Raw genomic sequence first — 15,812 nt, forward strand, 5'->3', positions numbered from 1 at the left:
TTTTCCCTTCTCCCTGTTTTTGCAGGAGAGACAACCACTACAGTGGCGCCGTTCATTGCGGGAGGGGTCAGCGATGGGCAGTGGCACTCGGTTCAGGTGCAGTACTACAATAAGGTAAGACTGACTGTGTTGGTGATAACCCTACTATTTATACAGCAACAGAGGTGTGGGTCATCTAGCTCTGACCTGACATATGCAGGTGACCTGAATTTTATTTATTTAACCAGGCACATTGCTATAGCTCTGCACAAATGGTACTAGTCTTGCTAACCTTGCCTGGGACAAACATTCTCTCATAGGGCTTTTGAGTTTTGACCCGGGAAGGCAAAATCAGACGTAGTACATCAGGTACTTGGAACTATTTTAATTTTCAGTTTTTTAAACTGTTACAAGTGTCAGTGTATCTAAACCAACTGATTCACTTGTATCTTGTTAAGGAGTTGTGCTATGGAGGAGCCTTCAGTGTAATAACAGCCAACTATTAATGTAGAATTTTCTGAAACAAAGAAAATTCTTCTCTATAGCTGTATTTTCTTGTGTCAAATGACAAGTTTAGCTTGCACTAGCTTCTCTGGTTTGGAAAATATGATTATTAAATGGTTCACACCTATCAGTAATAAAGCACTGTCTTACTCAGTAATTTTTTGTCTGCTTTATAAAAAGATACACAAGAGAAATGCAAAAGATATCACTGAATGCTGTCCTTGTCACTCAGAGGTGGACTCTGGGGTCCCTGTCCCTCAGCTGCACCCTTGGTCACTGTCACTTGGTCATGGGGTCAGTCTGACTGAATTAAAAGGATTGCAGGCTCTCTGTGCAAAGCAGCCATTTCATGATGAACCAGAAAGTAGGCTTTTAGAGTGTACAGTGTCACTGTTTACAGGTAGATATCAGAGATCTTCTATAAACCGTAACAAAAATTAGAGAATTCATTTAGTGACTAAGAAGCATTGCTTTTAAGTCTGACATGACAGTATTATGGGGGATCATGTGAGGAAATAGAGAAGCATTGTTGGCTGTTAAAAAGGAAACAGGATACTGGTGTAGGAAGCTGAATGGAAGATGAAGGATTAATATGGTCAGCAAGTTCTTTATTTCCCAGTGCTGCATCCTTTCATCACAGTTTGTGTGGCAGTTTGAATGGGAGGATTAAAATTTTATTCTGACTCCTAGATAGGGTCTCCTAGCCTAAGGATATTTTATCAAGGCAATGAAAAGCTTTCTGTTAGTATTTTATATTTTTTAAATAAAATTTTAAAACTTAATTAAGTTTTGTGCTTAAGATACGTTATATACTCTGCTGTCTGGAGCCCAGAGAAATAAAAGTGAAACTTGGTGTGTTGCCATGCATGCATCTGTGGACATGGTGAGGCTCTTGCTCACAATCTGCAGTATGCCCTCTTTCCATGTGTACGTATTTCTTAGAGGCTGACTCTAGCAGAGTGAACAGCACTTGCTGAGGCAGTGGAGGGACACTCCAGCTTTCAGGCTCCTGAGCACAGGGAGAGCTGCTGGAGCAGCTCTCTGAAGTGCCATTGAGCAGATAAGGGGCCCGAGCAGCAGAAAGACACTCTTTAAAAGGCAAAGAGATCTGACACAGATGTTAAAAATAGACCCCTGCCTCATTTTCAGGGCTTTCTGCAGTTCAAGCAGACTGGTAGGTGAGCCATGTTAGCAGCTGATGTTTTCTCGTTGTTAACATGTGTGTCCTGTCATCATTTTCTTCTTCTGCCCCAGTTTTTTGAAGTGAAATGAGCCAGTCTCCACTGAACGGGAGGAAATTCAGGGCAGAGAGGGAGAGCAGAGGGAAACACCAGGAAACACTGCTGACTTCACTGCCTTTGCCACTTGCGTGACATGAAAGTGATGAAAAGCAGGGTCACTGTGTGGAGAGTAGCACCGTGCCCTTTGCTGTCCGTGTGAGAGACCGAGGTCATCACCTTCCCCTTAGCAGTATTTTTTGCAGAATGATTAAGTTTGGGCTGGAGGGGGCAGCTCACAATATTGAGCAAATGGCACAAGTAGGATATGCTCACCAGTATGTATTCAGCATGCTCTCAGGACTTCCCAGCATGTCTGAGAATTGCATATGATGCACCAGCTCTCCAGTAGTGAAAGAGGGAGTGGGTGCTGCAGGGCAGTGACAGCTGGAGGCAGCTCTGCAGCCCTGCCCGCCGGGCTGCCCCCGCACCCTGCCCCAGGGTTAAGCCCTCGCCTCAGCTGGTATTTGTTTGTAAAGCAGTTTCTTGGCTACTTCATGTTTTAACAAAGCTAGAAGTTCCTGTGAGTAGGTTGAAAAGACAGATAATTTAGGGATTCGAGTTGTGCCAAGAAAAATGGGATGCTCTGTCTAAACTTGACACAGTTGAGATGTTTGAACAACAGAGTACCAAAACTCATGAGTTTCCTTAAATTATGCACACATATTATTTTGCAGGTACTGCATCCTTCCGCTCTTCCAAAATCCTACTGCAGTGTCAGTTCATCATCTCAAGGCTACACAGCCCCTTTGTTCTGCTCAGACACTGTGCAACCTTTCTGAGCAGGCGGATCTCCCCTGAGCTGTCTCCCTCCCCTCCTCCGTCTCCAGCTCATCGTGAGGTTGATCCTCACGTCCAGGCCCTTCTGGACTCTCCTCCTTCCTGTCTGCCTCTGTCTCTTGCTGGCATTTTGCAGCAGCATCCCATCTCTGGTAACAGGGCCACAGGGACTACCTGCACCAGCATCCCTTTGGGGCTCCTCGCTCCTTTTTCCGTTCTGCTGTTTGCTTGGGGAGCTTCTGGTCTTTGCTCCTTTTTAGACGTCTCTTGCCAATGTTGTCCGTGGGAAATGCATAATCATCATCCCAGATATCCATAGAGATCAAATTTATTGATTTGTCTGCCTTGCATTAAAAAACTTCCGCAGCAGCTATTTTCTTAACACACACATCCTGGTGGTGTGCAAAGTCACCCTGCATAAAGCCAGTTTGTTAATAAGCACAGTGAAACAAGAAACAAGTGTAGAAGTGTCTCCTGTAAATTATTTTCTGTACTTAGCTCAGAAGTGATGTGCTTGGTAATATTTATCTTTAGTGTTGTTGAAAAATGATGGTTTAGGATTAACTCCATATCATGAAGGTCCCCTTCCACTTGGGGTCAAACACTGGAGCCTCATCAATAAAAGATAAGTCCAGAGCAGGCTTTGCTCCACTGTGCTTGCAGAAAGGTGTCAAACCAGCTCTCTGTCAGCTCAAGCATTTGATGCTTTCTTACCAATCCTGGTATGTGCCAGCACTGTAAAACACTGCAGTAAGGAAACAGATTGTATCAGAGGAAAGGAAGCAATGTCGTTTCATTTATTGTGTAGTGATGGAAATGGATGTTCCCTGCATTGGAGGAAACCAGCTGACACACTTGGTTTCAGTGGAAGTGCCTGAGGGAAGCACATGGAACTTGTACTAACTGTTGGCTATGTATTGAATTTCTGGAAGGGAAGATGCCAAGAGGGAGGAATTAGAAGTTATAAGAGAGCAGAAGTGAACTAGGAGTGTTTTATAACCATTATCTAGTTTCAGTTATGTATTAGGAGTTTGTCAGCTTCCCAGTAGCGAAGTATCAGTTTACCTGTTACTTGCCATTATAGATGTTTGCTGACAGATGGGGGGAGACGGGGAGGAAAGTCACTGCTGACTCTGATAGCTCAAACACATTACTTAGCAGGGTCCTGATCTTACAGCCACTAAACTCAGCAGGAGGTATTGAATTAAGGGTAACCCATGGGTGACCTGCTTTCTCAAGAGGCATATATATTGATAAGAAATTTAGAAGAAATGGAATTTAAAAAATTATTTTGGATGGAAAAGTGGGAGGAGGGGGAAGATTTCAGCCTGACAAATAAAACTGATCAAAAATAGTAGAAAGAGCCTGCTGCTTGTTCACAGGGTAGCTGGTGTAAGGGGCAGCAGCAATGTCAGCTGCCCTACTTGCCTCAGTACTACACTTCCTTTCCACATTATGAGAATATAGTCAGCCTCTGAAGGACAGTGATCCACACTGTTTAACTCTCCTGAACCTGCCAGCATGAGTGACAGTCACCAGGTTTAGCCATGCTGATACTTGTTTGGAATAGAAGCAAACTCGTTTTTGATGGTAGTGATGCTCAATACCAGTGACATCACATGAACTGTCTGGCATTCATTGCATATACAGGATTGTGTATGATTGTAGGTAGTACTTGGAACAGCAGATTTTACTGAGTCCAGTAGTGAGTGGTGTTTTTAATTAAATGAAAACTTCAAACCACTCTCCCAAACTTCTGATAGAAACACAGTTTTGTTCAGAATTTGAGATATACCATCGAACTTATGTTAATGTTTTACCTGACTCATTACCTCAGGGTAGAATTCATCATTTGGCACAACATAAAAATGTTTTGAGTATGGACATGTTCTTTTAATTATAGAGGGCATGTACCTGTATATTTATATTTATATGCTCTGTGTATCATGTCTTACTTATATATATACAACATCAGAGTTGCTTAAGGATGTTACTGCTCTTTAGGCAGTAGGTCTGCGTCTCTTTAAGGGAGCACAGGTTAATTTAACCTCAGTGACAGAAAGCCTAAGAGCATATAGAAACAAGCTACCACTGAGTGTCTGATGTGCAGTGCAGTAATTCTGGGGAATAGGATGAACAAAAAAGCCCTGAATGACTCACAGAATGACTCACAAAAGTAACAACTTTTGTGTGCTGTTAGACAGTGTGTGTGGTGGGATCCACTTTTATGGTCAAGAGGTGTAAAATGATGGGTGCCTAGGAGAGTGTCTCCACTGTACTGGTGGAGCTTGCAGTCTCCTAGACTGCTATTCAGTACAAATATTACTCTTTTTCCATAATTGGGATGAGGTTTCTTCTCATATCTGATAAACAATAGTAAGCTGCTGTTCTTTCTCTCCCTCCTTGAATGTCTTCGACTGAGGAGTGCCATGGTTTTTGTTTCAGATACTTGGCTGTGTTGGGAGTAGCCCACCCCTTCAGAATGGTTACAGTTAGTAGGGACCTGTTGATTCTCATCCCTATGAGCTTCCCACCCGGCAGAACCCAGACCTGTACTTAGCCTGAAGACAACTGCTGGAGAAAACAGGCAAATTCTTCAGTTATTCAGAGATAAACTTGAAAGAAGTGAGGGCTGCTTAGGGTTGCTCTTTGGCGTGTTGTGAATTCAAAGAACAGGAGGTGCATTGCTTTCAGACTCACATATGAATTCAAAAATCTGCCTATGGTAAGTGGTGGTTTCTCTTGAGTTAACTGGCCTTCATCTGGGGCATGCTGCAGCTTGAATATCACCAAAGACTGAGCTAATACTGTAGAGATTTAGCTCTCAGCCCACTCATGCTCTAGAATTTGCCAGTACCTTCCTGTCTTATGGAGGTTTTATCCCTCATCCACTGGCTGAAAGCTGTTTCCAGGTGCCAGAACACCCTGTGTTTCAGTGCCAAGTCCCGCACTGTATTTTATTTTCCATACCTGGGGTGGGTGCCGCAGCTCTCCCCTTGTGCTTGCTCAGCAGGTGAGCGAGTGGGTGGGAAGGCAGCTTTCTCCCTCACCTGTGGGTTCCTTGGCCAAAGCTGCCCCTGAAGGGTTATTTACCCGTGCCCCTACAGCTGTGCTGTAAATAAGCAGAGCTTATTTTTTGAAGTCTGCATCCACAAATCCTCCATACTGTGGATCACTAGTAGTGCCCACAGACTGGCTGTTGATGCCAGGGGTAGTATATATTTGGACAAAAGTAACCACCTCCATATCTGGGACACCTCAGTGACTCCCATTTGTTCATGCCATCTGAGCAGTGGCTCTCCAGTGCTGTTGGACAGAGCTTGTGTGCTTTGCTGTGATCCAGATGAAGCTATGGGCAGCTGAGGGTCTTAAGGATGATATCGGTTTGGGACTGCTGCCACCTGAGGTAGACTTGGGATGAAGCTGTTTGCAACAGAGAAACAGATCCTTATCTGCACTTGCTCGGGAGTCAGGATAAAGTAGAAGGAAGGGTAGGGTCATGGAGGAAAAGTCAGGAAGAAAAAAGCAATCCCAGGCCAGGTCAGGGCTTCATTTGATGCTGTTCCTGTAGCTAGTCAGGCAATATGGTGGTAAGAAAAAGGAATTTCATATGGAAGTTCTGTGAATATAGATGTCCGAAGAGGCATAAATTGAGAGCGTACCCGAAGATAGTATCTGTCAATGCTCTTAATGTTAAAAGAAAACAGAAAGCATCTGCAGATCTGTTCTGAACCACCCACCTTCACTCTATGTACACTCATCATCTCCATGTGTGATTTTTGTCATGCCCAATTGTACTGGGTTTGGCTGGGGTAAAGTTAACTTTCTTCACAGTAGCTAATATGGGCTGTGTTTTGTATTTGTGCTGAAAGCAGTGTTGGTAGCACAGGGACGTTTGAGTTGCTGCTGAACAGGGCTCACACAGAGTCAGGACCTTTTCTACTCCTCAAACTGCCTCACCAGTGAGGAGGCTGGGGGTGCACAAGGAGTCGGGAGGGGACACAGCCAGGACAGCTGACCAGAGGGATAGCCCATGCCATATGACTGAAGGGAAGAAGAAGGAATGGGGGGGATGTTCACAGTGATGACATTTGTCTTCCCAAGTCACCATTACGCGTGACAGAGCCCTGCTTTCCTGAGGATGGCTGAACACCTTCCTACCCTTGGGAAGTGGTGAATGAATTCCTTGTTTTGCTTTGCATGTGTGCACAGCTTTTCCTTTACCTATTAAACTGTTTTTATCTCAACCCACAAGTTTTCTCACTTTTACCCTTCCGATTCTATCCCCCATTCTATTGTGGGGAAAGAGAGCAAGCAGCTGTGTGGGGCTTAGCTGCTTGCTGGGGTTAAATGATGATACTAAGCGAGAAATAAGCACTTTACAACAGGCCTGGTGTTCAGCAGATAAAGACTTTCTATAATGGACTTTCTCTAATTCCTATATAAGGAAAGACCTTGAGATAAAAAATGCTATGTTTATCTAGTAAGCGTGGATATGTAAAGGGAAGGTTTGCTGAGTTTGGGGTTTGCTGAGTTTTTGTATTTCTGGGGAGCTGAGAATGCATCTCCCTGTTTTCTAAATTAAGCAGAAAAATCAACCAGTTGGAAAGTACAGTCCTGTAAAACCCCTGTATTTCTTATACTCTTGGGCACGTTATGTCTGCCGCTCATTGGCAGAATTATCTTTAGGATTATCTTTATGGCAAATCTCTGACATTCATCACTGCCTTTGTTTTACTAGAGCCTCTGTTTTGATTCTGGAAGCCTGTGTCACACAACTGCCTAACAGTGGCAAGAGGCAGAGCAGTGCTGAACAACTTGAGCATGTGTACGCGAAACTTACCTTTTAAAAACTTGGGTCCACCCCTGCTCTCCCACCCAGGAGCCATCTGGGACCAAGTTTCATGCAGCCACCAGTCACCAGGGTGGGTGACACAGTCATACTCCAAAAATCAAGATCTACAGGGCTATGTGCTGGTGCAGTTGTGGGTAACTGAAGCTTGGTGGCCACTTGCAATCCACAGCCATGGGCAGGCAGGATGTGCCTTTTAATCCAAGGGCATAAACACAAGTGGCACAGGCAGTCACAGGCAGCGGGAATGTGCAGATCTGTGTTGGAGAGGTTAATGTAGCAACTTGTTTTGAATAGGATGGGATGAGTGCAGCAACCTCTGATGTTCTGCTGCAGAGACAAGCACAGACCCTGCTGGCTCCAGCACACGTGCCCCTGCACGAGGTGCCTTTGGAGCTGACAGATAGGTTATCTCACTTCCTTCTGAAAACACACACTGTCTCTGATGATGGCAAATTTGCCTGTTATGGAAATGTATTCTGTATCCAGGACTGACAATTGATTTTGCTACTTTGCCTTGGAAAAAAAAAAAAGCAGAGTGCCTTTCACTACAATGCTGTAGTGAAACTCAGATTGTGACAATTGTGCCAAAAGATACAGATGGTGCTGGTTACTGCTTTCTTTCCTGTAAAGGGAACCAACTCTTGTTAGAAGTTCTGAGTTCTCAGCACTCTGTTGCCCCAGAACCAACAGGCAGCATCACACAGTGGCTCAGCACAGGCTTCCCTGCACTACCCCACTCCCACCTTGTGCGAGCATTCCAGCACAAACACCTTGTTTGCTCAGCTCTCTCTCTCTCCCTGCTGAGCCTGCCAAGGAGGCTGCCAGCGCTGCGGGTGATTTATGAGGCAGGCACATGCCTGCAGCTGAATAGGGATTGCCAGCTCCTTGGAGAAAAGCCACATAGCTGCCACCAGCTAGGCATAACTTTAGTCGCTGGACCTTGAGTGAAAGACCCTGCCCTCACAGTATCCAGGACACCACCCAGTATCATTTACTTCTTAATCTGAACGGTCAGGAAAAGTGGTTGGCAATTAAATTCTTAGATTTAGGTATTAGGTATTATCCCTTGTGCTGGGGAGCACCTCTCACACCAGAGCGGGGTTGCCCAGATGAGTTTTGTAACTTGGTTGGAAAAGACAGACCCCAACAGAAGTCAAATAACTGGAAAAGCAACTATTAATAGATGTTGGGTATGACTTATGCAAATGTCTATCACGGGTGCAAATTATGCAAATGTCTATCACTGGTGACATCTGAGCAGATGTAATTGTGATCTGAGGGAGGATTTTTGAAGTTAATCCTCATGGTGGCTTCCAGATTAATTTGTTAAGGGATTGAGGGAGACTTTTTAAATAAACAATGCAGTTGTTGAAGATTACGGTAATGCCACTGTTGATCAGATGTGGACACTGCCAGAGTTTGGATTTTGCTGGCTCAGATTGACTTGCTGTGTTTACTGCATTTGTGATTGACACGGACATGCTCCAGCATTGCTTGGCATTGTCTGATAAAGAAAAATGCAGAATAGTAATTGCTATGTCAAGCAAACTGTGGAGGTGGGGACGTACTGGAAATACTGAAAATGTTATTCAATTAGGAGCAACCTACTTCTCTGGGCATATTTTTCCAGAAAGAAAGAGAATTTTGTGGCATTTCAAAACCTAAATTCATGGTATTTCAAGGAAATGCCAATATAGCTTTTAAAAGCCCTCTTAAGCGTGCAGGGCAGAAAGTGTGTTACAATATAGTGCTTCCTCTTAAAAGAAACCAGATTTAACCATATTTCTTCCAACTTTATCATTTCCTTATCACCCATCTCATTGTGAATTGTTTAATAGCAGAATGCACAGCAAGGTCTAGAGGTCAGTGGTGTTGCAGCAAGTAGGAGGTGGTGGATGGTGCTAACTTGCAGCAGAGCGTAGATGGTACACTTCACCAGATCATCAATTTGTGCTGGATGCCTTTCCTTCTACGGCATTTTCATGGGATCAAAAGTTCTGCCTTAGTTTACTCACAGGGAAGCTTGCAGGACACCAAAACCACAGGGAGCATAACCACAGTCAATTCATTAGCTCAGGTTCTTGAGGACTTAGCTGTACTTACCCGTGTAACTGGGGGGCCTCTTCTTCACAGAGAAAGCTACCGGGGTTTCTTCAGCTTTACAAGAAAAAAAAGCAATTCAAGTGTAAAAGTCACTTTCTTTTCTAGCCACAACCAAATTTTTTAAGCAGCATCCTGAGAGAAATGCACGTTTAATTTACTTCTCAACTCAAGAGAGTAAGGAAATTTGACTGGGTTTCCAAGGTGGTTAGCCAGAAGCAAGTTATGATAGCTTTTTCACAACTTTCTTACAAGAACAGGAGTTGCTGTATCAGCAGATTATTTTGCTTTTTGGTGGGTAGGCTTGTATATTGGTGAAAGATGTGGTAGGTAGTGCTGGAGGCACATGGACAATATGAGGGTATGAGGAATTTGTAGCTATGCATTTGTATTACTTACCTGTACTATGTATTTTTGGTGCTACTGGGCATGGCCATTTAAAAAAAACCCTAGCAATTAAAATTACAAGCAGCTAGAGGAAGGAAAGAAAGTATATTTCTTCATTACTGAATGCATTCCACATTTTACATTTAAAGTTCAGAGTGTTTTTCTAGTCAAACACATAAAATATGTTCTTCGTGTCTGAATGCAAAAGATGTCATTTCCCACATGCTCAGAGTTCAATTTTTAAAATGCCATGAGAAGAGGTAATCTCAGAAAAAATAGTTCAGTTTTGAGTCATTTCCTGGCTTTCTGGCTCATGATTCAGACACTCACATCCTTGCTGAGGTCGGATTCATCCTCTTCCACCCAAATCCAGATGATCATCAATGAAAGTCCTCCTCTAGGTAAGACCATAGATTTGCTATATAGAAACTGAACCTTGACAGATTCTGATTAGAATTAATATATCTGCCCACAGGTCTGATGGTCTTGCTGTCCCTTGAAATCTTTAAATCAAGTCAGTATTTCCCTTTCTAAAGGAAAATTTTTGCTTGGGTGCAAGCTATGTTATTGAGCAGGACTCATTGGGTGATGCTCTTTGGTTGTATAAAGCACAAGACTGATTAGATGAGAACAGGAGTCCCATCCATACAAAAAATGTGACAGGATCCTGTGAAAACCCGTCTTGAGCTCCAGCCTGCAGTATTGCAGGTGGAAAGCCTAGAGCCAGGAGAAAAATGTTGCTGCACATTTGCCCTGTTCTTACACACTTCCACAGCATCTACCACTCCCTCAGTGGGACTTTGGTCTGGCCTATGGCAACCATTTACATTCCTAACATCTCCTGGAAAGCACTGGAGGGCTGCCTGGCTAATGTTTACTTTTTCTTGCTCTTGTGGAGCCCTTGCAGGTGTTAGTGGGTGTAAGGGGGTGGGGGGTGGGCAGCTGAGCTATCCTTGTGGAACAGGCACATGTGAGTCTGGAGTTTAAAAGCCCCTCCCTGCAATTCCACCGATATTTCAATTAGTAGTAATTGTTTTTGTTGGTGTTTTGTTTGCTTTTTTTTTTCTGGTAGAGGGTAAGTGTGAAGTGATTGATATCTGGGAAAGGAAATCAGGATTTGGCTGTGGAGCGACATTCCATTGTCTTGACACAAAATAACAAATAACTCACCTCTAAATCTGTGTCTCGGGAAATTAAAGTGTAAAGCAGTGAAAGTCATTTGGAGGTCATTGAGATGTAAAGTGTGACCTGCTCCACAGCACTGAGTGGCTCAGCTCTCAGTGACAGCTTTGAGAAATCTCTCTGGCGACTGGGGAAGAGAGGGAAAGTGTGTACCCCAGTGCCTGGCTTGTTCTCTCTCCCTCCTGCTTTTGGAACTGTTGCTCTCACAGTTTGCAAACACCACCTGAAAACCCTGGTAGCTGTGGTAGTGACTTTATATGCAAACACAAACAGTAACTTTTTAGAAAACATCCACACAGTCAGGGACCATGTGTTGGCAAAACCAGCCTGAGTCCCTGCTCTTTTGGAAGCCTCATCTTTGGCAAGGCTGTTCAGTACTTACTCTTCTCACATCACCCAGGTTTTAAAGGCTTAACTTGTGTGCCCATCTAGGTCTGTGCCCACCCCACACCTGAGCCGGGTGTCAGCTGTGTGGCTTTTCCTCCTGGTGTGGGGCTCTCAGGTCACCCTTGGGAATCTGGCACCCAGTGATGCTCTTTGATGTCAAATGCTCAAGCCATCTGACACCTCTGCACTGCAAAAATGCAAAGACATTTAATGGCATCTCCCAAAATGGTGATTTTCAGCTCCTCCGGAAGGCTAAGGAGATGTAAGGGACCTCCATGAGATCTGGCAGAAGCTGAATGGCCCTTGGCTCACCCTAAGGCCCTGAGGACAGTGCTTGAAGGTTGTGCTGTACAGTCCAGCCTGGCAAGGCCTTGCTCGAAGCCAGCAGAGTCATTGAAATGGCACCTCAGGAATTTGGTGCATGTTCTTTGAAGTGCGCTGTTATCTCCATTAAATCATGTAGTAAATTACAGTAGCTCACCGATTTGCAGTAACTTTTCGGGTATTTTGTATCTGTCTGTGCAGTGAGACGAAGCAGCACTTTGCAGTTACCTGGCCTTGCAGGAGTCTGTGTGCCAGGAGACCCTCACAAAGATCCAGCCATGGGGTCAGGGAGGGACCCCTTAGAAAAGTGTGGGATTCCTGGATTTTAAAGGCTGAAATGTTACTCTATCACCCACACTAAGCAACAGCTTGCTTGGCAAGGTGTCACCAGGGATTTTTCCAGAAAGGAGTTAATTGCTGTGCATAAGTGTCACAGGTATTTCCTGGACTCTGAGAGCAGCAACATTCACATCCTGGATGCAAAAATATGTCATAGAACATAAAAGATTTAAATAAAGCCAAAATATTTTAGAGTGGTACTTTGGCAGGTAGTTACAGACAAATGGCAAAGGGAGGAGAGTTTGCTGAACTAGGAGAGGACAGCAGGTGAAGGAGAGAAGGGGGATCTTCCAGCATCCTTCTCATGTTCTCCTTTCCCAGTTCTCCAAGGGTGCTGGAGAACATCCTTGTTGGTGGAAAGAGAGGAAGGCAGCAAAATAGGCAGAAAAAGGGTTCAGAGGGCAGGAGAAGGAGAAGGGACATCAGCCACAGGGGCAGATCAGAGTGAGGAGAGGGCTGTAGAGGGAGGACAAGGGCACCCACATCAGCAGAGCACTGTGGTGAGTGCTGTCTCCCACATGGAAAACTGAATGTTGTCTTGAGAAGAGGGAATGGTCTCTTGACAGCCAGAACAGGTCTGTCTTGTTGTGTCACTGATTCAGCATCAAAGAGGTGAGAAGCATCTGGGAATACATACTTGAGGATAAAATTTCCATTTGCAGACCGGGAAAACTCATTCTTCCCATCAGCACTACAGCAGCCCTTGCCAAAGTTAGTCAAAACTAAGAATATACCCTTTGCAGTAGCTGGATGGTCACGCTGTGGAGGCAAGAAGCATATCTGGATGCCATGCCTGTTGTAACCATGGCTTTCACAGCCCTGCTGTGCCATTGCCACATGTTGAGACAGGAGGGGCTGCTCCCGGTCTCTGCCCCACTGGAAGAGCAGCAGCAATTCGGGCAGTGCCATTCACTGGTGCCAGCTCTCATAGCTGTGCTGAAAGCCTCCTGCTTTGAATATCAAAGTTTAGCCTCTGGATGCAGCCCTAAAGGAGATAACAAATGAGGCCAGTAAAACTTGCTTGACTTTGTGGGCCAGCCCAGATCCTGATGATTGGTGTTGCAGGGCGTTTCTCTAGGAAAAGGAACTGGTCTGGTGGCTTTTCAGGATTTGCATTTTTGACTCACTGATGGGAAGCTCTTTGGTTTTCCTTTTCATTGTCACGGGCTCTCATGTTTCTGTACAGACTTGAGCCAAATTTGTATAAAGAAGTGCCATTAAAATATTCAGTGAATAAAGGGGATACATACATCAAAGGAGTAAGGGGGTTATGTGAAATGACTTGTCCTGCCTTTCCCTGGTGACTAATCAGGATCTGTTCCTCACACCACCTATTTAAAAGGTATTCTGGAAATCTGTAAGGGGAAACTAGAAAACAACGATTAACGTTAGTGGTTTCTGTAATCTGGCCTAATTTGGAGTTTCCTGATTGATCAGAGTGATCTGCAAGTCCATGCTAAGCTCCTCTGGCATTTCCTAGTCTCTCCCCAAGGACTGCAAGCGGTGTGCTTTCCCTGTTTATTTTTTCCTGTTTATTTATTTATTTTCCTTGCGGGGGGCTGGGCTCCGGCAGCTTGTCCAGGGAGGCCGCCGCCGCCGTGGGCCCTTAATGAGCTTTTTGACCACTGAAGCAGCACAGCATCGCCTGGGAATCGCAGGGGTTCCTCCCTTCCCCACATCAGACCGCGGAGCAGAGGCCGGCGGGTTAACAAAGCAGCCGGGGCGGCTGGCGGGCGGCCTAATGAGCGCCAGGGAACCGCGCAGGGGGGACCCTGCGGTGGCCGGAGCCCCAGCAGCAGCCTCCGGCAGGACCCCATGCCAGTTCCCCCATTTTCTCCCATTATTACTGTAGCTGGAAGCGTTAGAAAGCAAAGAGCCCCAAAAAGTATGAATATAAGGCATTTTCCACCCAGCACTTTTGGGGGCAGTGGGGTCTGAACAAGAGCATTAACAATGCAGAGGAGAGTATTAAAAAAAATAACTAGGAAACAGATTCTTTTTAACCTTTAACCACTCCAAACAGCCAATAAATCATTAGCTACTAATTAACAAAAACAGAAGGGTAACTTACTGTCTGGTAAGCAAACTCTTGGAATCACAGAAAGTCTGGCACTGACTTCAGGATGGCTTTTCTTCTTACACATTTGCAGTTATTAAAAAGACAAACAAGCCAAGCTCTGAATATTAAGCTATGCCATGCAAAGCATTTTGCTAAAAGACCGATTTTCTAAAATAGATTTTTAATGTGTACAGTGAACTGAGCAAATGCAGAATTTACAATATGCAACATCTGACCCCCAAGAAAATAGGTCTCCTGCTGGTGCCAAGTGTAATGAGGTATGTTGTGTTTCATCTGCAACAATCCTGGTTTGGATTCCCTAAGTCTTGGCCATACTTACAGGCTGCTGCTGAATCATCTCCTCAGGTCCTTCAACAGACTCAATGGGGTGGCTAAAGCAGGCGGAAGACCGCCTGGCCAAGGTTCGGGCTGGAGAGCACAGCTTTCAGTCTGAGCTCAGGGAATATCCATTATGTTGGAACACGCTCTGATGGCTGACCAAAACCACTCTTCCGTCTTTCCATCTGTGAGAAAAGTCAAGTGGCAAGTTTTTATCTAAGAATGGAAGTTGAAAAAAAGTTTTCTGGTGGAGGAGATGTTTGTGAGACCTCTGGAAAAGACTATTATCTTGCAGATTACCTAATAAAAGAGTGAGATCCAGGAATCTGAGTGTCACCACTGCTGCTGGTTGACTAAATAAACATTTGAACTTTGTGGTATTACTATTACATGTACAGACACTATCTAGTCTAGTTTACTTTAAAATAAGTCTGACAAAGATTGGACTACTTGCTTAAACCTCTCCAACAATTTTGCATCCTGGCTTTTGGAAACAGTAGGACATAGAATGTAAAATACAATGGTTAAGTGTTTAGGACAAGGGCTCCCATTGTCCCTTGATCTGTATGTCTTTTCCATTCACTGTGCATCGTTACACCAGCTGTGTCTTTAATAAGTAACTGTGTGGGCTCTTGCCATTTAAATATTTACTTAAACATAATAGAGAATCTAAGTGAAACTGAGATACATGAGAATATCCACATCTGATGTTCTAAGTGGAATCAGAGTGGATTTGTGCAGTGGATTTGCAAATTATAAACAGACGTGTTTTGATGACCTTCTCTCCTCTATCTGGTCTCCATTTATGAAACACAAGTTCACAGATTAAGCTTCTCAGGTTTTTTCACCTGGGAGAATCTACATGTCTTTCTTGATTTTGAATTTATGGGGAGAAGTCCAAACATTGCTCTGTAGCTGGGTTTCATGAAAATCAGATTTGGCATCACTAGTAAAATACCTCCACAGTGGTGTTCTCTCACTGCAACTTGAGAAAGTCACTACAGGTGGCCAAAGGGAGTTCCATACCCCCTTGCAGCTTGAGAAGGTCACTCCTCCAGGTCATCACTGAGGACAGTAGATGAGTTCCACTGTTATCTGTGCTATGGTCAGAAAGGCAGCCACAATTTTCAAAAGACATCCTAGGAGGCTATCATTCCTGTAGTCACATTTTGGCTTTGACTCTTTCTGGGCAAGGGTGAATGTCATGGGTTAGACATGAGATGGGAGATTGTCACTTGTAGATCAGAACCTCTAATCTTCATGAAAGCTCAGTGAGGCAAAGTTAAGTTTCATTACATTG

General features: G+C 44.4%; 1 protein-coding gene across 1 annotated transcript in view; it reads left to right on the plus strand.

Moving 5' to 3' along the window:
* The window catches only part of CELSR1 (cadherin EGF LAG seven-pass G-type receptor 1), a 166,734-nt gene that overhangs the window by 97,901 nt on the left and 53,021 nt on the right, over positions 1 to 15,812 (plus strand). Inside the window, exon 5 of the mRNA XM_082279992.1 lies at positions 26 to 114. Coding sequence (XP_082136118.1) covers positions 26 to 114 — 89 coding nt within the window. The remainder of the gene's footprint in view (positions 1 to 25; positions 115 to 15,812) is intronic.

This window comes from Coloeus monedula (genome assembly GCF_965178545.1).
Source record: "Coloeus monedula genome assembly, chromosome: 4".
Taxonomy (NCBI): domain Eukaryota; kingdom Metazoa; phylum Chordata; class Aves; order Passeriformes; family Corvidae; genus Coloeus; species Coloeus monedula.